Source organism: Lynx rufus, unplaced genomic scaffold, assembly GCF_022079265.1.
Source record: "Lynx rufus isolate CCGP_SWC_20201006 ecotype Redwood Valley unplaced genomic scaffold, mLynRuf1.p SCAF_3, whole genome shotgun sequence".
In the NCBI taxonomy this organism is placed as follows: domain Eukaryota; kingdom Metazoa; phylum Chordata; class Mammalia; order Carnivora; family Felidae; genus Lynx; species Lynx rufus.
In genome coordinates this window covers 133,560,295-133,582,687 of record NW_025814845.1, presented here as the reverse complement: position 1 = coordinate 133,582,687, position 22,393 = coordinate 133,560,295, and the positions used below count along the sequence as shown (strand labels likewise).

Here is a 22,393-nt window from a genome sequence, read left to right as displayed (position 1 = left end):
AGGCTGAATGAGATCACTAAGGAAAGTGAGTGTGGGTAGAGAAGAGGTCCAGGACTAAGCCTTCAAGCACACCAACATTAACGGGTGGGGAGAAAAGGAGGACTCAGCAAAGAAGATCAAGATGTAGCAATCAAGAAAGGGGAGAATGCCGGAGTTAAAAAGAAAGAAAAAAAAAAGAAGAAAAAGAAAATGCTAAATGGATTTTTAAATGGAAAAAAAAAAGGATTTATAAAAAACTAATAAAATCGATTACCTGAAGGGCATGGGGAAGAATAATGAGGTGGGAAAAATATATTTCAAATATATATTTTTATTGTTGAACCAAGTGAATGAATTATCTCTGAAGGCATATAGAGAAAATGCTTTTAAAATGTTAAGGAAAAAATCCTCACATTCATATGCTTCAAGAGGTGATTTAACCTATAAAAGGTGTTAGAGTTGGGGGGCGGGGTATTCCTTACCTTTGATTCAGGTTTCCAAGTAGAGGCACAATCCTGATTAGTGTTAACATTCCTATCTGTCTTCACTCCTACCTGCTCCTTCCCAGGGGAAGAAGAATGATTTCTGATTGATAAACTGTCCTTTATGCTTTGGTATCTATCTGTTTGCAGAGCACACACAAACTAATCTAACCTTCAACTACTCAACATCAAGTTTTATAGGGGTGAACCCCTATGTGGTAAGGCCTATGTGTGTCTTCAGCTGCTTATGACAAGGTGGGTGAACAGGTCTAATTCTAAGGTTATTAGGTAACTCCTTGTTGTTACATATAGTAACCATTTCCAAATGTAGATATTTTGGTTTCTATCTATCTGACCAATTTCTATCTCCCAATTTTCAAATTCCATTGGGGAAGGAAAATTTCCTACAAGGAAAATTATCTGCCAAGAAGACTGTCAGAAATGTGAATAAGAATAGGTTTCTTTCTAAACTAGAAACCCAAACATCCACCAGCAGAACATACCTTAAGTTTTGAAGCCATCCATTTAAGAACATACTACAGAGTCATGAAAACTTGCTCCTGAAAACATTTTAATAACATGGGGAAAATATTATACTGAGTAAAAAAGCAGATTCTGTAACTTGATATCTGAATATGATTCAGTTAATACAGCTTATATTTATGTACCAATAAAAGACTATAAGAAAATAAAAGTATTAACAGTAGTAAAATTTGTGTGATAGCATTATGAGTAACTTGAATTTTCATTTTTATATTTGTTTGCATCTTCCAAATGTTCCATAATAAAATTGTATCATTTTGGTAATCAGAAAAAAACATTTAAGAACTATCTTAAAATAAGTTTAGTAACTACAAAGAGAAAAAGATGGAGGAATTTAAAAAGAAAAAAGGACAGGGTGCCTGGGTGGCTCAGTCAGTTAAGTGCCCAACTCTTGGTTTCAGCTCAGGTCATATCTCATGGTTTATGCATGGGGCTCTGTGTGATGGTGGGATGCCTGCCTGGGATTCTCTCTCTGCCTCTCTCTCTACCCCTCCCCTGCTCATGCTGTCTCTGTCTCTCTCAAAAATAAATAAACTTAAACAAAGAAAAAGAAAAAAGAAAAAAGGCAAGTAGCTAGCTTGACATAAATGTGGTCCTGTTCTGAAAAATACACCTGTTAAAATATTTTAAAAATACTTCATATACCAGCTATTAACAAGAGGAATTTATTTATTTATTTTTTTCAACGTTTATTTATTTTTGGGACAGAGAGAGACAGAGCATGAACGGGGGAGGGGCAGAGAGAGAGGGAGACACAGAATCGGAAACAGGCTCCAGGCTCCGAGCCATCAGCCCAGAGCCTGACGCGGGGCTCGAACTCACAGACCGCGAGATCGTGACCTGGTTGAAGTCGGACGCTTAACCGACTGCGCCACCCAGGCGCCCCAACAAGAGGAATTTAAAATTAAAAACACCATACCATTAATATTAGCCCACTATCCCACAAAAGAAATACTTAGGTATAAGTTTAACAAAATATGTATAAGATCTATATGAGGAAAACTATAAAACTCTGATAAAGGGAATCAAAGAACCAAATAAATGGAGAGACATTACATGTTCATGGGTAGGAAGACTCAAGATGTCAGTTCTTCCCAATTTGATCTATAGATTCAATACAATCCCAATCAAATTTCCAGCAAATTATTTTGTGGATATAAAGAAATTCATTCTAGAGCTTATTTGTGGAGGCAAAGGACCCAGAAGAGCCAACATAACACTGAAGGACAAGAGCAAAGTTGGAAGACTAAAAATACCCAACGTGAAGATTTACTACAAAATTACAGTAACCAATACAGGAGGGTACTGATAATAGAACAGACAAACAGATCAACAGAAAAGAGTAGAGAACCCAAAAACAGATTCACACAAATATAGTCAACTGATCTTTGACAAAAAAAATCATAGGCAACACAATGGAGAAATGACAGCCTTTCAGCAAATGGCGCTGGAACAAATAGACATCCACACGTAAAACAATGAGTCTTGACACAGATCTTAAATCCTTCACAAAAACTTAACTCAAAATGAATCACAGACCCAAATGTAAAATGCAAAACTCTAACATTCCTAGAAGATAACATAGGAGAAAAATCTAGATGACCTTGGACATGGTGATGACAACCAAAGCACATGTAATGAAAGAAACAATTGATAACCTGGACTTTATTTTTTTTTTTTTTAATGTTTACTTACTTGAGAAAGAAGGCTCACACATGAGCAAGAGTAGGGGAGGGAGGAGGGGGCAGGGCAAGAGAGAGAATCCCAAGCAGGCTCCATGCTCAGCATGGAACCGGATGCAGGGCTTAATTTTACAAGCATGAGAGCCTGATGCCAAATACCACAGATACCTGAGCCAAAATCAAGAGCTGGAAGCTTAACCAACTGAGCCACCCAGGTGCCCCAATAACCTATACTTTATTAAAATTAAAAACGTCTCCCCTGCCTGAAAAACTACTAACAAAAAAAATTAAATTAAAAACTTCTCAACTATGAAAGACAGTAACAAGAAAATGAGAAGACAAGCCACAGACTGGGAGAAAACATTTGCAAAAAAACATATTTGATAGAGGTCTGTCATCCAAAATATACAAAGAACTCCTAAAACCCAACAATAAGAAAATGAACAACCCCATTAAAAAATGGGCAAAGACCTGAACAGACACCCCCCAAAACAGGATACAGAGATGGTAGATAAATGTATCAATGATGCTCTACGTCATCCGTCATTAGAGAAACACGAATTAAGACAACAGTGAGATACCACTACACTGCTATTAGAATGGCAGAATGCTGGCAAAACCAAATACTGACAAGGATGTGGATTAACATGAACTGTCATTCTCTGTTGGTGGGAATGCAAAATGGTATAACCACTTTGGAAGTTTGGCCGTTTCTTAAAAAAAAAAAACTCGTACCTTATGATCCAGCAATCATACTCCTTGATATTCACCCAAAGGAGTAAAACTTATGTCTATACAAAAACGCACACAGAGATGTTTACAGTAGCTTTATTCCTAATTGCCAAAACTTGGAAACAACCGAGATGTCCTTCAGTAGGTGAATGGATAGATAAACTGTGCTACATCCAGACAACAGATAACTACTCAGTGGTAAAGGGAAATGAGCTATCAAGCCAAGAAAATACATGGAGAAAGCTTTAATGCATATTACTAACTGAAAGAAGACAATCTAAAAAGACTACATATGGGGCGCCTGGGTAGCTCAGTCAGTTAAGCAACCGAATCTTAATTTCGGCTCAGGTCATGAGCTCACAGTCCATGAGATCAAGCCCCATGTCAGGCTCCATGCTAACATGGAGCCTGCTTGGGATTCTCTTTCCCTCTCTCTCTCTGTCCTCTCCTACTCACTCACTCTCTCTCTCTCTCTCTCTCTCTCTCTCTCTCCTTCTCTCAAAATAAATTTTTTAAAAACTTAAAAGTAAAAAATAAAAATAAATAAAAATAAAGTAAAATAAAATAGAAAGGCTACCTATTGCATGATTCCAACCAAATGATATTCTAGAAAAGCAACACTATAGAGAGAGTAAAAAGATAAGTGATTGCCAGGGGTTAGGGAAAGATGAATAGGCAGATCACAGAGGATTTTTAGGGTAGTGAAACTGATCTGTATGATACTATAATGATGGGTACATTTCATTATACATTTGTCAAAACCCATAGGATGCACACCACCACAAGTGAACCTTAATAAACCATAGTAAACTATGGTCTGGAATGATAATGATGTGTCAGTGCAGGTTCATCAACTGCAACAAACATACTACTCTGATACAAGATATTGATAGTAGGGGAGACTGTGCACGTGAGGGGGGGCAGAAAGAACAGATGAACTCTCTGTACTTCCTGCCAATTTTGATGTGAACCTAAAGTTGCTCTAAAAAATAAAGTCTATTTAAAAGGAAAAAAAAAAAACTTTCTCAATTGTCAAGGGAACTTTTAAAACACAGGAACTTTCAGTAATGAGCACTAGTTTTACAGTTTTGTGATAGGATTATTCTCTGAAGAGCATTTTGGTGTGTTATAGTCAGCTAGAGAATTCCCCGTGAAGATAAAAACCAAGGACATGTTATTTGAGCTTTGGATATGGCCATCAAAAGTCTCTGCCCCTGTTCGGCTGAGTTACAAGCTGTCTCCCCTCAGCCTGTCCACTCAGCTGGAAAGGAGAAGGTCAGTCCTACATTTTCTGCTCTATAGAATGAGCCCAATCCTTTCATGTGGTCTTGTTCTTCCTGACAGAGGAACAAGTTCTCATAATAGCTCACATTAAGGTATCACCGACTGCCTTGACAGAACAATGCTTAAACACAAAGAAATGAGTTCTGATCATAGGAACTGCTGTTATCAAGCAACGGCCAATGGGGGAGAGATTAGGCAGCAGACAACCCCCACCTGCCTCTCCTATCACGATGTGCAGCTGCTAGCCCTATCTACCAGTCCACCTTGGGTCCGTTCACATTCCCTTGAAGGACAATTCACTTTCTGAATCCAAATGATTTTTGCCCCTTGGCAACATTTTTCTTTTTAGAGTGCACGGCACACATGGTCTTGCCTTAGGATCTCTGTCCTTACTAGTTCCTCTGTTGAGAATACACTTCCTCAAATATCCGTACGGCTTGCTCCCTCACATGGCAAAGATGACCACTGAGACAGTTTTGGCTCCACTGATTACCCAAGGTCTTCACATTTCTCTAACAGTTTTGTTACCCGTCAGTCACTGACAGATACTCAGAATGTTAGGACTGGAAGGGACCTCAGACACCACCCATCTGATGACTTGACACATCATTAGAATCACCCCAGAAACTCTTTCAATTGTTTTGTTTGTTTGTTTTTAGTCAATAAAGCCTCACAGGCTCCACTTCTAGAAATTTGCTCAAGTGGATCTGAAACGAACCTCATGAAGCTACATTTTTAAAAAAACAGTTCACATATTTGATGATCACTGACCTAATCTACCACTTCTATTATTTTTTTGTACAAGAGAAAATAGAAACACAGATCATGAGATCGGGATAGAGAAGATCCCCAGATCAAAGATGCTTCCACTGTATCTGGTACTATGGTGTAGGTTCTCACATGTTAGAGTCAGATTTTTAACTTAATTTTATGTTTAAATGTTTATTTTTAACAGAACAGATGAGAGTGGGGGGGGTGTGGGGGGAGGGGGAAGAGAGGATTTGAGGCAGGCTCTGCACTGACAACAGCGAGACCTACATGGGGCTCGAACTCACAAACAGTGAGATCATGACCTGAGCTAAAGTCAGACACTTAACCGACTGAGCCAGGTGCCGCTAGAATCAGAGTTTTTAAAAATCAGTAAGTGAAACAACTAGCTTAGTGTTACTATTTGTTTTTTGCCTTTGGGCAGGTTGAGGCGTGCAAGTGAAAGGAAAGGGCACATCAAGAGAAAAAAAAAAGGGGGAGCCTGGGTGGCTCAATAGGTTAAGCTCCGACTTCAGCTCAGGTCATGATCTCACAGCTCCTGGGTTTGAGCCCTGCATCGGGCTCTGTGCTGACAGCTCAGACCCTGGAGCCTGCTTCAGATTCCGGGTCCCTGTCTCTCTCTGCCCCTCCCCCGCTCACACTCTGTCTCTCAAAAATAAACATTGAAAAAAAACTTTAAGAAAAAAAAGATAGCATTTTAATTCACATCTGTTCTATAAAGACCTGAGAGTATTTTTTTAAACCTTTCTAAACTAATAAGAGAAGGATTAAACCCTTCAAGATAAAACTCTAATGGATGGATATACACCTGATACCCAACAATCCATATAAATTTGGGATCCCACAAAAGGGGAAGAGAATTGCCAGGGATCTTGGTGTTTCTAGAGCCCAAAGGCTAGATTCTCTTTCTTTGGTGAATTTTGATGGGGACTTTAATTATAATCTTAGATGGGTCACAGATTACTGTTCTCACCAATTCCCACCAGGGCTTGCTGCATCATTATTCAGCAGTTATTCAGCTTTTGTTACTATAACAATAAAAGGATAAGGCTAAGCCACAGCCTGACTCACAACAGGAGTCCTAACAGAAGAACCAGGAATCATGGACCCGTGCAGCTGAGTATTCCAGTTCAGTGTACAGCTGAGCGGGAACTTGAGGGATAAAGGCTTCAGAAGCTGCCCAATGACTTGGGCTGCAGACCCCAGAGTTGGAGTATCCTTGTCCTCTGTCTGAAACACAGTCTTCTGGACTTAACTAGTTATGGTAACTAACACTTATCAGGATAAGACCCAGACAAAAGTTTATGTCAGTTGTCAGTCTACATGAAGCAAGTTCACACTCCCTTCAAAACCCCTCTATACCAAGGCTGCTCTGATTCATTCCCAAGAAGAGACGTGGCCTCAGAGGGTCAAGTTGAATGTTTTTAAACCTAAATTAGACGTGACTTTGCAGCAACATTAAGTTACCACTGCATGCTTTCATTCATTCACATATTCTCAAATTATATCTCTAAATCCCAACCATCAACCAGTGGAAATAAACTCTTCGCTAGTCAAAGAAAATTCCTCATGGCACATAAAATCAGTGAAAAGGGAAGGAATGCAGAAAGGGCAGAAGAACTTGTGACAGCAATTCTCAATGCATCTGAAAGAGTCACACCCAGCAATTTCAACCTCTCGGTGAAGCTTGTCACAAAGCACAAGACCATCAGCTGACTAGGGTTTGTTGTTTTTTTTTTTTTTCCTCTACCCACTTCATTCAACCTGTTGGACAGCTACATTTTCTACATAGTATCAAAGCAGAAGAGTTTTCACAGCGTAGCTAAGTGAAGAAGACAATGAAAAACACTCTCCCTAACCCTGCAACCTGCATTAGTCCTTTTTGCTAAAATCTTCCAGAACAGAATTCTTTGGTCTGTTGCCTTAGCATATCTCTCTAAATCTGCGACTATTTTTATATTTCCTTGTCAGTAGTCCTAACTGCTATAAATAAAGACTGGTAGTAAAATCATGGTCAGCCTATCTCTGTGAAGCAGTTAACTAGGGGAAAGAAAATAAACCCTGGTTTCTGTACTTCTTTTCTTGTTGAGTAACTACCACAAGCAATCTATGCCTCCTTCTTTTTTGTAATGAATTCGTTCATCCAGATCGTAGACAAGTCTAATACATACACTCATTAATTCTTTGGCCCTTCCTATCCTGGTGATTCTAAAGCAGTACAGAGAGTCTCTGCTGAATCCAAACTCCCAAGATATGCAACTTAAAGCACAATTGATTCTGAAGTGCTCTGTTTCAGTTCCTCTTTGGTGTGGGTAGCGTATACTTTTTAAGAAAATGTTATGTCAAATTCTCTCCTGCTATCAGAGAAACAATGATTCACTGATAAGCTTGGCAAATACTCCCGGATTTCTCACAAAAACAGCCTTCTGGACTTATCTAATTTGCTACTAAAGTTTGCAAAATCAAGTTATTAGCAGCTTTGTTGTGGTTGATATTTTAAGAAAAAAGAAGGAAGTGATTATTGAAGACTGCACCCTATGTCCAGCTTCATAACAGTTACTAGATGTGAGGTTTTAGAGAGGATTTTTTTTTTTTTTAACTGACAAACCACTTAAAATGTTTCATCAAACTCTGTAGGTTTTTGCTGATTCTGGAATTCTGTGAAATAAATGAACCTCCAATATCTTTTGTTCTAGAGATTAAGGAGAATGGAAGTGAAGATACGGAGGACACACTTCCACCCTGAAAAGTCTGATTCCACGTGGACCATAATTAGAAAGAAAAGCAGGGGCACCTGGGTGGCTCAGTCAGTAAAGCCTCCGACTTCGGCTCAGGTCATGATCTCGCAGTTCATCAGTTCCAGCCTCACGCTGGGCTCTGTGCTGACAGCTCAGAGCCTGGAGCCCGCTTCGGGTTCTGTGTCTCCCTCTCTCTCTGCCCCTCCCCAGCGCTCACTCACAAACTCACTCTCTCTCTCTCTCTCAAAAATAAACAAACGTTAAAAAGAAAAAAAAAATTAAAGAAAGAAAAACGTTTCCTTCTGCACTGAACTGTGGCAGTTTTACACTGTGGCCACTGTTAGGTATCTAACATGACTCCTCTACATGTGTGGAGTCTTTCTCTTCACCTCTGAGTAACTGGAAAATCATGAGGAAAGATAGGGGGGGAAACCTACTTATCAGTGCACTCAGCTAAGACCACCTAAAAGTATTGATTTAAGATACCCAAGAGCAAAGAGGGAGTTGGAAGTCATACTTAACTGACTGCCACCTGACTTGGACAAACAGATAACTCGTGAGCACTCTCGAGCCAGATCCCTACAGTGCAAGCTCCTGTCAATAATTCACTCTACCCTTGAGACTGGCTCAAGTCCTAAAGAAATACAGGAAACCAAGCACAACGCTGCAAATAACGATCACGTTTTCAAGATGGTAGGAAGGGGGAGACAAAGTAGATGAGGTCTACCAAGACAACTGGTCTGACTAGAGATGAATTCCAATTAATTGACGAGTATACGTCATCACTGCGCAAAATTCTAAACAAGAGGAAAAAAAAGTCTCAGCACCAAAGAAGTAACTCTAAAGGAAGTTAAAATAAGAAAAGGCAATAATGGATATGAAAAATTTTTGTTAACGTGTTGTTTAAATAAAAATGATTAAAATCCACTGAAGAATATTAAGTTCACTGAAACTGAGAAGCAGAAGCTCATACCAAAATGTTTTGAAGTTTTTAAGAAAACTTTATGTGGCCCTGAATATTATTTTCTTATCCCCCTCACCCCTAATATGTATTTGGGGAATCTAGAATCATATGAATAAATATAGGGAATACAAAAGGTCCTGATGCTACATCTTAGAATTTCAGAGGAGGAAAGGATTTTTTAAAATAGTCTAAACCAACTTCATAGCTTAGAGTTGAAAAGTGAGACACAGAAAAGCCAGGAGACTCCCACATGGTTAAAGGCTTTTCCTGGGCAGCAGAGGTGGGGATCAGGATCAGAATCAGGATCTAGATCAACTGAGTGCCAATCCATTACTCTCTTGTATCACTCAGCTGTTCTATCTTGATAAGAAACAGATAAAAACAGGGGTGCCTGGGTGGCTCGGTCAGTGGAGCATCCAACTTGGGCTCAGGTCATGGTCTCACGGTTCATGGGTTCAAGCCCCGCGTCGGGCTCTCTGCTGATCAGAGCCTAGAGCCTGCGTTGGATTCTGTGTCTCTTTCTCTCCCTCCGCCTCTCCTGCTTATGCTCTGTCTCATTCTGTCTCCCAAAAATAAATAAATTGTAAAAAAAAAAAAAAAAATTAACCAAAAAAAAGTACAAAAGTGAAATTCTTATCTGAACACTCAAATGTATTTTTCTAATGTACCACATCATTCATTACTGCTCCCTCTATAAATATCTCCCTTTAATTGAGTGGATAGCATGTGACCCAGCCCCTATAAAATGATTTCCACACTTCTCCCTAACTCTCCAATCTACTGGGTTTATACTGGAGTAGATTATATACCATTTTATTAAGTTTCTACTAAAGAAAGACAATGATTTTTATATGACAGAAACTATATCCTGATTATTTTCAACCAACCAAGAACCATATTGATGGAAAAAGTTTATAAAACATAATTTTAAGAAAACTTCTTATAAGGAAAAAAATATGTAAGTGAATTTAGAAACTTACTTTTACACTAATCATGAGAATCAGAGCTTAACTTTTAACTTTGACTCTCTTTAGTAGTTATCTACATCAGATTCTCACTGCATTTTTCCTTTTGGTTGATATGCAATAAAATTCTTTATAAATATGTTTCATTTAAGAGCTATTACTAATTAAATTAATAAATTCTTCCAAAGTGGATGACATAATGAACCTAAAAGATTACAGCAAGTATAATGTTACTCTCTTTAAGTAAGCTCCACTCTTAAAATTAGTTCCGGCATAACTCCAATCCTTCTCATGAAAATAATTTGCCAGAAGAAACTGGGCTCTTTCCCACCATCCTGCCTCCACCTACCATTCAGACTAAGAGATAACTTCCAGTCCTGTGCCCCATCTACCAACTGTGGTGGACCCTCAGGACCGCAACTCGTTTTCCTGATGACCTCTGTGAATAGTATTGTTCAAACTTCAACACAGGACAAGGATGTAACCATTTCTTGCGAGCTGGCTCCAGGATAAGTAAGGAAAAGTTAAGAAAGCAGATGGGTAGTAGAATTGAAACAGTCAAAAAAATAATAAGAACCATGCCTGCACCTTTTTTGTACTGGAAAGGACTTGTTTCCGCACACCCATCAATGGCCCCACGTACTACTAAAACAAAGTATTCTTAACAAACAAGTTTTGGATCAACAGAATTTCATCCCGCTTGGTACACAGTGAATTAAATAAACATTTCTCTGAGATTTTAAAACAGAACTGAAGTTTCAAACCTGTTGCTGAGTTCCGAGCGATCAGTGCCCCTTCCTACCCTGGCACGTTTTCGAGTCTTTGTGCGTAAAAGCGTCTTGTAAGTCCTCGCAGCACCAGAACCAGCACCGCACACACATCTGGCTGAATCCTGCCGGGCCCCTGGCCGGTTTGCTGTCTTCGTAGTGCCGCCACACATGTCCTGAGTGTATGAACTTTCTTCCGGTTTATCCTGACTATCAACATGGACGTGGACACAAATGTTGAAGATCCTTTGCTGTTTGAGGGATACTCCACACTGACCAGCCGTCCTAAGTAATCCCTGTACTCCCTATACAGTAGGTGAGGCAAGCTACTTGGCAGCAGCCTACTAATTTCCTCTTTCAAAAGTTTAAAAAAAAGGAACATTCATTTGTTACGTAAATTAGCCTGCCAAAGTATTAGGAAGTCAGATGTATCCAATGCTATAAAATATGCTCTCAGCAGGACCATTAAAACAAGCAAGTCCAAATCCCACTTCCTACTTTTGTTCCTAAGCTTGTACTCTGGGTCAGCAAAAGACAAAACACTCAACAGGTTGAGCAGCTTGGGCTGACTCATTCCATCTGTGCTCCCCTGTTGGAGATTATGTAGTAGTCAATTAATTGGTCACAAGACCCATTCATATGGCTCTGGGCAAATGCAGTGACTTGCCTTCAGCTGCAAGGTTGTTCTGACATTGGCCACACCACCCTCTTAATGGCTCTCATGTGAGCAAGCGTCAGCTGACAGGTCTTACTCTGCAACCTTGCAAAACTCTACCCATAGCAAGTGAGGGAGATGGTTACGCACAACAAAGGTAGGGCTTGATGTACAGGAGGTGATGTGGGGGAGGGAGAGTAGGGACACATCCTTTCTTTAATACCAAATATACAGATGTGTGTGTATATGAAAAATTATATAAACACACACATACGTAAGAAAAGTAGTAAGTGAGAAGCCATAAATCCTCACAACTCTTGCACTGAGTTCCTAATTCCTGGGTATATTCAAGCCAAGAAAGCCCTGAAATACCAGAACACAAGGACAAAAGTAGTTCAGTTTTGACTTCTGACACTAACATAGTTCATTTGTAAAATGAAATAATGCTATGGAATTAATATAATTTTTCCATAGTACTGTGAGTTCATGGAAAAAATAATTTTTCTTTTAGAAGAAATAAAAAGCACTGGTCCCTAAAACACAGGTCAGATCTTGAAAACTATAAGGGATTGTCTCAACTCCTTTTCCTCTTTCTCATCCTCGAATTAGGCTGAAGAAAATATTAATAGATCACTAAAATCTGATGAACCTTTGGCAGGTCTTCAGTTTCAGGAGGTTTTATTTTATTTTATTTTTTTAAGTTTGCTTATTTACTTTAAGAGAGAAAGCACACAAAGGGGAGGGGCAGAAAGAGAAAGAATCTCAAGCAGGCCCTGCACTGTCAGCGCAGAGCTGGATGTAAGGCTCGAACTCACGAACCATAAGATTGTGACGTGAGCTGAAATCAAGAGTCATATGCTTAAACAACTGAGCCACCGGGGTGCCCCAAGTTTCAGGAGGTTTTAAATGTATCTTTATACACGGAAGCCAAATATTTCACTCCATAAGCGTGAGAAAAATCTAACGATATCGTGGTAGAGGCCACAATTACCTTATGACATTATTATATATGTGACCCTAAAGTTCCTTTATAACAAACCCAAAAAAGATCTTAAATACATCCTCCCTTGAGAAGTAAAGATTGCAACACACCTACAACAATGACTAGACTTCTCTGCACGTGATAAATTGATAGTGCCAAGGTAAAACCAGATTAGGAGAGAATGAATCCATTTTTCCAGTAAGGGGAACACATTTTGACCTTAAAGCTTAACTGTGTGGCCACCATGTGATCATGGGTTCTTCTTTTTTCCCCTGAACTGTCTTTAAAATCACTTTCTCTTTTTAAACAGAGAATCAGAAGCTCACTTATGGAAGCACTGTAACCCTTCCATTTTAGGCACCACGCAGCTGGATGAGCAAAGGCTGAAAGGAAGGTTATCATTTCCACTTCCCAAGTGGCCCAAGTGAGGCCCCGAATCAATGTCTCCAACACCAAGGGTCCACCTCCTCTAAAATCACAGGAGAAATGAAAGTATAGTTTGCCAAAAAGAAAACCACAGGGCTCACATGGTGTTACTCCAGCCAGACCAAGTCATCAAACCAGAGCTTCATAACTAAGTTAACTGCAGGTTCAACCTCCCCCAGAAATGTCTTCACCTGCCAATCAGGAATTTTCAGATAAGCACCAATGAGGAAATCTATCAGCTGGGTCCCCTCCATTCCCTTCCTACAAAGGAAGACGAGACCCCTGCCCTTTCCTTTCTTTCTTTCTTTTTTTTGCATATACCTTTATTGCTCCACTCTCCTTCCCATAAAAACTTTCCATTTTGTACAACTCCTCAGAACACCCCTCTATTTTCTAGATGGGATATTGCCGGATTCATGAATCATTTGATAAAGCCAATTAGATCTTCACATATACTCGGATGAATTTTATTTTTTAACATGTTCAATGTTGAAGGGGTAGGATGTTTAAAAATGCCAAAATAACTGAATTTTCTAAAATATGTAGAAGAAATGCTGGGGGAACATACCCCATTTTTTACATGTAAAACTGAATTTAAGTTTTAAAACTAAAATCTCTAAAAGATGTTTATCTAGGACCTGATGAAAGGACATGAAACCCTTTTTTTAAACATGTATTCTGAACAAATATTTAACCTCATAGCTAGCCACAAAGCTGTTCAATCATTCTGATATTTTACATTTTCCAAAGCCTTAAATTCTCTTACAAAATACAAATTCTATCCCTTATCTCTATGATGCAAACATCTTCAATGATCAGAATAATAAGAGATGAACATGACAATATAATTACGAAGGATAATTGGATGAAATAAGGATCAAAGTGCATTGGGAAAGAATTCCCTTAAACAGAAGCTAAACCACACGGCTCAAGAAACTCTAACTAAACCCCTTCTTCTTCACGTTCCTTCCATTCAGCCAGCCGCCTTTAACCAAACACTATACACCAGTCACTGTTTCTCCCTGACTTCAGTCAGCATACCCTTGATCCAACACTTCCTTGTCTGAGTGGGGCTCAAACTCGGATGCTTTTAAACAGATTGCTGGGCCCACCCCCCAGGGTTTCTGATTCAGCAGTTCTGAGGTGGAGTCTGAGAATGTACATTTCTAACAAGTTCCTAGGACGCTGTTGCTGCCTGCCTGGGAACCACACATTTGAGAAACACTTCCTTGGTAAAAATTTCATCTTCCTTATGATGACTTCTAGGCTGGAAGATCTTTTTCTCCCTTGAATTCCCCTACAATTTTTTTAAACCACACCTTTAACCCTTAACATGTAACTGCCTGGCAACAGAGCGGTGTACATATCTCATGAGCCTAACTAGATCATAAATATTTTGAGTATAAAAAATCTGGGTCTTGGCATTCATCTTTGTACGTCATACAGGTCTTATACTTGGTAGATACTCAACAGATCACTTTTTGATAGGTTCAATACCACTGAATATTTACATTAACACTTTGATATGAATCTGCCTGCAACAAGCAGTGTCAGTGCTCCTTTAACAGTCTGATGCACATTTTCTGACCAAGAGGATGCCTGTGATTAAACACACAAACTCAACACACACTCTTCCACTTATTACAGCAGAAGTTCCTTTAGAAGCTTTAATATTCCATGTTCACTCCAATCAGACTCATGTGGTATCTTAACGGAAAGAACTTCAAAACTTTTAAAAAGTGAAAAAGCCATTTCCTCCGTCCCTCCCCTTAACAATCCTTAATTCCACAGTTCAAAATCTGATAAAACGTAATACAGATGTACATCAAATCCACAACCATTGTACTTAAAAGAGATGCCTCTATAAGACTCCAAATGTCCTTATATTTAAATGAGAGTTTTAAAACTTCTTCAGTAAATGGAAAAACAAGTAATAATTGTATCATCACAACCATTCTTCTGAGACATTAGGAAACTGCTTAAAAGCATAAAGTTGAACAAAAATCAAAATGGCTGCTCTAATGCTTCAGCAAAGCTCGATTTTTACAATAACCTTTCCCTTCTCTTCTGCAAACCTCCCCTCCGCCCTTCTTACCCTTTTGTTTCAGAAACCCAGTACCACCCTAAAGACTTGACAAAGAAGGCTAGGAGCTTGTACGGTTCCTCCCAAAACCAGTTAGATCCTGTATTTCCCTATAAAACCCCCCAACCCCTTCCTATCGGAGGGCTTGCAGTTTTTGAAGGCCAGTCTCCTTTGCCTCCTTTGCCTGTCAAAGCAAGAAAGCTATCATTCCTCTTTATCCCAAACTCTGTCTACATTTTGGCTCCAAAGCACAGAGGTCAGTTTTTGACAATAATCAGAGCAGCTCACACAGTAGCTAAGAGAAAGGTATCTTTAGATCTTCAGTGCCCCAAATTCTGTTCTGTACCTCAGTCTGATCTTTCTTTTTTTCTCAATCTTCTCTTTCCCAAAATGGAATCATACTCTAATATAGGTACCCATACTGTTATTCATTAGCACCTGGATATCCTGCTCTTAAATACTAAGTAATATACATACAAAATTTACTACCTATTTGTAATGCTACCCATGGTAAAGTTCTCTATTTCCTTCGCAAGGTTCAGCCATGTTTCCACATTTAGAAAAGTATCTACAGTCACTGCCTGGACTCCCACACTCCACCTGCAGTTCAATACATTGACTGGAACTGCTGCTGACACCACAGATACTGTCATAATTCACATGAACTTGATCAGATGTTAGAGGGAGGATGAGGGAAGTGTGGAAGTACTCTGAGGTCATGTGATATGTGTAAGGAAGGAAGACTACTGGTTCAACTTTTTTTTTTTTTTTTTTTTAAGTAAACTCAATCCCTCAGTGTGGGGCTCGGACTCACGGCCCCAAGATCAAGAGTCACATGCTCTACCGATGGAGCCAGCCAGGCACCCCTGGTTCCACTTTTTAACCTATATGTGCATTGCTTCCATTCTCACAGCCAGTACTAAGTGGTCCTAGAGAATAGTGCTAAGTTTATAAGTCAAGAAATGGCATTAAGTATCACTCAGATCATACAAGGCAAATATCTGGTACTGCTACTGAAAACACTAGTCCAAATCTCTTTTGCCATTAGCCAAAATCGCTAATCAACCAGAACACTGTTTCCTGTTGTCCCCAGACTCCTCTGCAAATCCTTCCAATGCAATATTCTGGAAACCCACTGCAACTCTAAAGATTTGGCATCTGAGGAAAAATCCATTCCCATGCCTGATTTAGAGTTGGGACAATTAAAGTCAGGAATGTTTCAAGCATTTCTGCATTCCCTTGACTTCACACTCTTCAGGTGATAAAAGCAGCGATCACTGTATGTAATGAAAAATTAACTCCAAAGCCACAATTGAGAGAGATGGGTTTAAAGAGAGGAAAAATGAAGGCCTAACATAGGCCCCAAAAAGTCAAGTCTAATTATCTGTAAATCTTTCTATAAAAAATCTTTCTTTGCCTATTCAAAGAAACAACAAACAAAGGGGAAGGTATGGGGTTCCTGATCCAGAGCCACTACAACTAACCATCCTTTTCTTGGGGTAATTCCCTCTCTTCCATGAAACCTTTTCCATATCCACGAACAACGGATCACAAGCCTTTTTACCAGTAGTTTTCAAAGCACAATCCCCAGAAGGAAGCACAAAAAGGTTATGAGATGCTGGCAAACTACTGAGTTTCTTATCTGGGTGCTGGTGCTGTGAATTCATAGCAAGAATATACATATACAAGAATATGTACACTTTTCTGTCTGTATCTTATAGTTCAATTTGAAGTTTATTATTATTTTTTTTTTTTTAAAGAAAAAGCACTCACGCTAGGCCAGCACAAATGGATAAGGTAAGGGGATGAGGAACCTTTCTTGAAGCAGTGTGCTTTTAGAGAATGGGCTTTAGAAACAGATCCAGGATCAACACCTAGTTGGTCAATATTTGGCTGTTTCACATATGTGTGATCATGAACAGCTCGCAATACCTAAGCAGTGGCCCATCCTCACAAGACTAGTTCAGTGTGCAATCAGAAAAGAACACACCTGCCATAATGCCATGTAAACTTAACTGACAAGCTCAGCACTCAGGAAATTTGGCAAAATGTACAAACTGGGTCACACAAGGTACATAATAACCAGCTAGGTTTATTACGTGCTTATTAACAATGCCAGGCATTGTTCTAACAGTGTTTCAATTTGATCACAGGAAGTCGGTGGCTCTACTATCTTCTTTTAACAGGAGAGAATGGAGCACAGAAAGGTTAAGGAACTGGTCCAAAGTATGTAGCCTGCCAGAGGCAGAGCCAGAGCCAGGATGTTAAGTCCAGGCATCCCTGCTAAGGAGTGAGCCACACCACTCATCCTCACAGTATTCTGCTGGGAGGTGCACATCTACACCCGACCCTCTGAGGACTGATTTAGGAAGAGGGTATGGAGGAGGCAGTTGGGTATCACTGACTGATAAATTAAGTCAAATTCTTTCTCCTACATCTTGAACCTCATGCCACTTATGATGTTTAGATTCTCACGAATTCAGTCCTCTGTGAGGACAAGGCCCCAGTCATGTGCACTGTGGGTGACTAAGTCTCTTGTCAGACACCTTGCCATGAACCCTGCCCTGCTCTCTGGTAAACAATCCCTGTACAGGAGCCAAGCACACCAGCCATCCCACAGGATGCCTGCTCTGCCCTCCTCTCTTGACCCTGCCCAGTTCAGCCCTTCGGCTGAGGGGCAGACTCCAAAGCAGAGGGATTTTTTAAGCCTGACACAGTTAGCTCAAGTGTACAATAAAATCAATCCATATTACTTCTTTGACTTAAAATGAGGAGCTACCTGGGAGACAATTTAGCATTCAGCTTTAGATAAAAGTTACATGAAAATTCAGGATGATCTTGCAGTACCTAATTATAATGCAGATTATTTCCCACTCCCATATACCCATATTTTGAAGAACAAAGCATCTGTCACCCAGCAGAGAAAAGGGTCTCAGCAAATGAAAGAATGAGTAAGTGGCATGTCTTCAAGAAATCTGTGAAGCACAGAAAAATTCTCACATTACAAAGTTAAATAAAAATACAAAATTGTATATGTACTTCTGATAACAAGAGTGCTTTTAAACCCAAACCTAAAAAAAAAAGAACTAGAAAGAAATATCAGAATGTCTTTGAATAGCAAGACTAAGAATGTTTCTCCTTTTATTTTTCTCTACTTTCCATTTGTAGGGTATGTATTATTTACAAACAATGGGTGAAGCTACTTTACTTTTTAAATTCTTCCTGCCAAACCAGTAATGATCATTTGATTTCTTTATAACAATTCTGCAGGCTTTATTGTAAGGAAATTGTCAGAGTCAAAACATTTTTAGACAGCTGAAAGGAAAAGCAAAGCATTCACCCTGTAAGAGTGCAATTCTACTCAACACAATTTGTCCTTCAACGTAATTGCTATCATTAAGATTCATATAAGCTAGCAAAAAAAAAAAAAAAGTATATAGCATATACTCTTTTTCAATATCTAACTAAAAACAAAACTCCCAATTTCCCTTTATTTGGAGACTTAGTTTAGTACTTAGCAGCAATACAATATACATAACAATGACATGATTTTTAAGCTACACATATTATACTTTTTTTTTTGGAAAAAGTGCTATTCAAAAGGCTATCTAACCAAGTACCAGCATGCTGACAACATAAATAAGGAAAAGAAAGATGAGACTCCTGGAGATTCCCAGTCTAATAAATGAAACAGTGGTTCTGAGGATGAGAGTTACAATAAAACTGCGGCTGTACTGATTTCATTTCTAAACTTTCACATGGGGGGAAAAAAAAAGGCACCAGGCCTGCTAATTCAAGGTTGTAAGGCTCTGCTGTGTAACTCTCCACCCACCAGAAGGGGCATTACTTGCCTTTTTGTCTCCGTAAAATGACTCACCCTTTTTGGAATCAGCTAGTTAACCAGCAATTTAGATAAAAACCTTAATCACTTTTTTTTTTAAGGGTCAATATCAGACTTCAATCTAGAATCTCTTTTCCTTATGCATGATTTTTACAACTCATGCCATGTTTCACTGAAATTAATAACCACACAATTACTTTGAAGACTTCCTAAAGTTAGAAACCTTAGCAAGAAAATATTACACAACTTTTAAAGTTTAACTCTGATGTCAAGCTGGGCTGTCACTAGCATTTGGACCTTAGCATAAGTATCAGCAGTCCAGATCTGCTCAAGAAGTTGGAAAGTGAGCCACTGGGCTGGGGTCATCATCTCTGAAATCATTCACAGGTCTCTGATTCTCAGCAAAGCATGTGATCAGGGCACCCAGTTACAAAGTAAAGAAGAGGAGGAATCTGACCACAACTGAGGGCAGGTGGGGCTGGGGACTTGGAGTCCCATGGACACTCGGATGACCCGGCCAGTGGCCAGGACTGCAGGGGGTGTGGTGGCAGCAATGGGTGCCTGTAGTGCCGTGTGTCTGAGCTAATAAAATGGCTGAAGAGGCAGGCTGGCGTGGGGCTGCCTGCAGCCTCTCTCCAGGATGCTGCCTGATGTCTCCTCTCTTCCCCCTGGGGCACTGAGATACAGACAAAATCTTGAAATTTGGTGTGTCTTTTGGGGGGCACCACTGCCTGCCCCTAGGATCCTTTTTTATTTTCTGCACATCACTCATGAGACTGCTGTCCTCCCTGCTAGGGGCATATGCCCCAGCCCCTGCACCACCCCTGCTGCTGCCTGGGCAGGGGGAAGGGGTGGGGCGCATGGTACCTGTAATTATTAAACATGAATTCAATTTGGAAAAAAAAAAAAAGTTACCTTGAAGAGTTGTTGCAGAAATTCCTATTCAACACATTTGCTTGCTTGCTCTACTCATTTGACCAAAAATGGCTTTGCATTTTTGCCAGTTTTCAGTGCTCCCAATCTCCCCATCAAAACTGTCACTATTCTTACCAAATTGTATAATTCATGAGAAGCATGCTTGGAAAAAATACCAAGTGGAGAATTCTCCACTATCTCCATCTCCCTTCCATTTGGATGTACAGCTATAACATAAGGAAACTTTTCTGTTGATGCTTTGGAACAGACTTAGCTTGGATTACTCCAAGTCCAAGCCCTAAAACGATGTTAGTACTGAAATACAGCAGTTCACACACCCAAGCCACAACTACAGGTTTAGTTACCCTGGCTGAGCATTAAACCCCCCTGCAATAAGCCCTCTCATTGTTCTGTACCTTCTTTTTAATTTTTTTTTTTAATTTTTAAGTAATCTCTGCATCCAACATGGGGTTTGAAATCACAACCCAGAGATCAAGAGCCAGCCAAGTGCCTCCTGCTCCACTGACTGAGCCAGGCAGGTGCCCCTGTTCTGCACCTTTTTATATACCTTGTTCCATTCAGGTAAACTAACCTGTGTCCCACACGAAACTGGTCTCTCAGTCTTTCTGGAGAAGGTTTCATTGCAAAAAGACCTTTATCTCCCTCTCTCTTACATTTATAACATTAAAAAAAACATTTTTAACCATTTATAATTTTACATTTATAACATGGAGATACAACTATTTATCCCACAGAAGAATAAATCATGCAATCAAATTACTGTAAGTGGCATTACACAAACAATAACTATTATTATAACTATTATAGCCCTGGAGATAATTTTGTAACTACAAATTATTCATTAATCTGTGCTGTAAACAAAACACCAAATGGGATTAAACAAAATAAAAAGCATATGACACTCCTCTACAATTTATCAAGATATCTTGGGGCACTTGGGTGGCTCAGTTGTTTAAGCATCCAACTCTTGATTCTGGCGCAGGTCACGATCTCACAGATCTCACAGTTCATGGGTTCGAGCCCCGCATCGGCCTCTGTGCTGACAGTGCAGAGCCTGCTTGGGATCCTCTCTCTCTCTCTCTCTCTCTCTCTCAATAAGTAAATAAACTTAAAAAAAAGGTATCTCATTGGCACTGCAGAATAATTTATGAACTTGCCTTTAATATATGCTATCTAAAGACTTAGGACTCCATTTATTTATCCTTTCGAATATTTGATGTGCCAGGCCCTGTTCGGGATGCTGATGATACACAGAAAAATGGAATTCGTGTGCTAACGGTCTCAAGGCAGATGTGGTGGTGGTATAACAGGGCTATCAGGGTTGTGGGGTTACGAGGAGGAGAGGGTCTTAGTAGAAGTATCAGAGTACAAGGCCCTCTCTTCACTCACCACTGGTGACATGAAAGCTGGAGAAGGAGAAGTTTTATTTATCTGGAGCATGTAGTACTTCTAATTCCCTCTTGACCCTTGCCTGTGGAGACATGGCAGTCTACGTCACAACTTCCACTGCCACCACTCTAGTAGCCACAGATACTAAAAAAAAAAGTTGCTTGGGAGTGGATAGAAATCAACTTATGAGAAGAGAAAGCTGGGAAATGAGAGGCTGGGAAAAAGATTGGGCTCTGAATCAGCAGACTCTCATTTCTCTGAGTCAGTTCCTCATGACAAGGCTGAGTACTAGGAACTCAGGAGATGCCAGCAACCAGATGAGCAGTCACCGTCAGCAGTGTCTCTGCTGAGAGGGTGTCATACTAGGGAAAGGAACCCGGGACTAGAAGGAAAGAGCTATATCTAGTTCTGGCACAGTCACTCACTAGCCACGTGACTCAGACAAAAGAAACTCAGCTCTCTAAGCCTCAGTTTCCCCAGCTGGATAAATGGGTGATGGTGATTCTTATTCTACCGGTCTTAGAAGGATGTTAAAAATATTACACGTGAGCATGTGAAAATCCCTCAAAACTGTATAGCTTTAGACAAACGTGATGTGTTTTACATGCACGTGTTTAAAAGTACTCACTGTCCTATCTGAGTTGCTACACTCACAGATGACTGCATTGTATATATACAACACGAAGCCAAGACAAATAACTTTGGCCACAATGACATGTGGCAAATAATAATTTTATCCAAGAAAGTCAGTCACCTCTCCCCCCCCCACCCCAAAACACGGCCAATTCTCTGGAAGCTCCAGGCAATTAAGCCGTCTAAAATAGACTCATTGCAAAGTCCCTTAGGAATAATAAACTCTAGAACAAATTAGTGCAACAGCTAGAAAATTATATCTATGAAATAATTAGCTTTCAAATTAACATAAAGCATTCTCTCTTCCACTGATAAATTCCTTTTCCACCTCCTGTGTACTTTCAACCATACCAGCTCCCCTCCCAAGACACCCGTCCTCTAATTCTCCAAGTCAGATCCTCAAAGTTTTTCCAGGACCCAAACCAAGGGCCATCTATCCCATAAAAACTCCCCACCCCACAATGACTCTTTTCTGAAGAGGTTTCAACATCTATAAAGGGAAGACAGAATGGGTTCTATACGCAATGCCTCCGGAGGATTCTCT

The 22,393-nt window shown here is 39.8% G+C and overlaps 1 protein-coding gene across 7 annotated transcripts in view; it reads right to left on the bottom strand.

Moving 5' to 3' along the window:
• Positions 1-22,393, bottom strand: part of FNIP2 (folliculin interacting protein 2) — a 132,344-nt gene that overhangs the window by 83,149 nt on the left and 26,802 nt on the right. The window contains exon 1 of one of the 7 annotated variants that reach the window (XM_047090519.1): positions 10,902-11,194. The exons of 5 other annotated variants lie outside the window; for them this stretch is intronic. In XM_047090519.1, coding sequence (XP_046946475.1) covers positions 10,902-11,077 — 176 coding nt within the window. In that variant the 5' untranslated portion in view covers positions 11,078-11,194. Of the gene's footprint in view, positions 1-10,901; positions 11,195-22,393 lie in introns of those variants that run through there. One more of the 7 variants, XM_047090520.1, reaches the window with a different exon arrangement.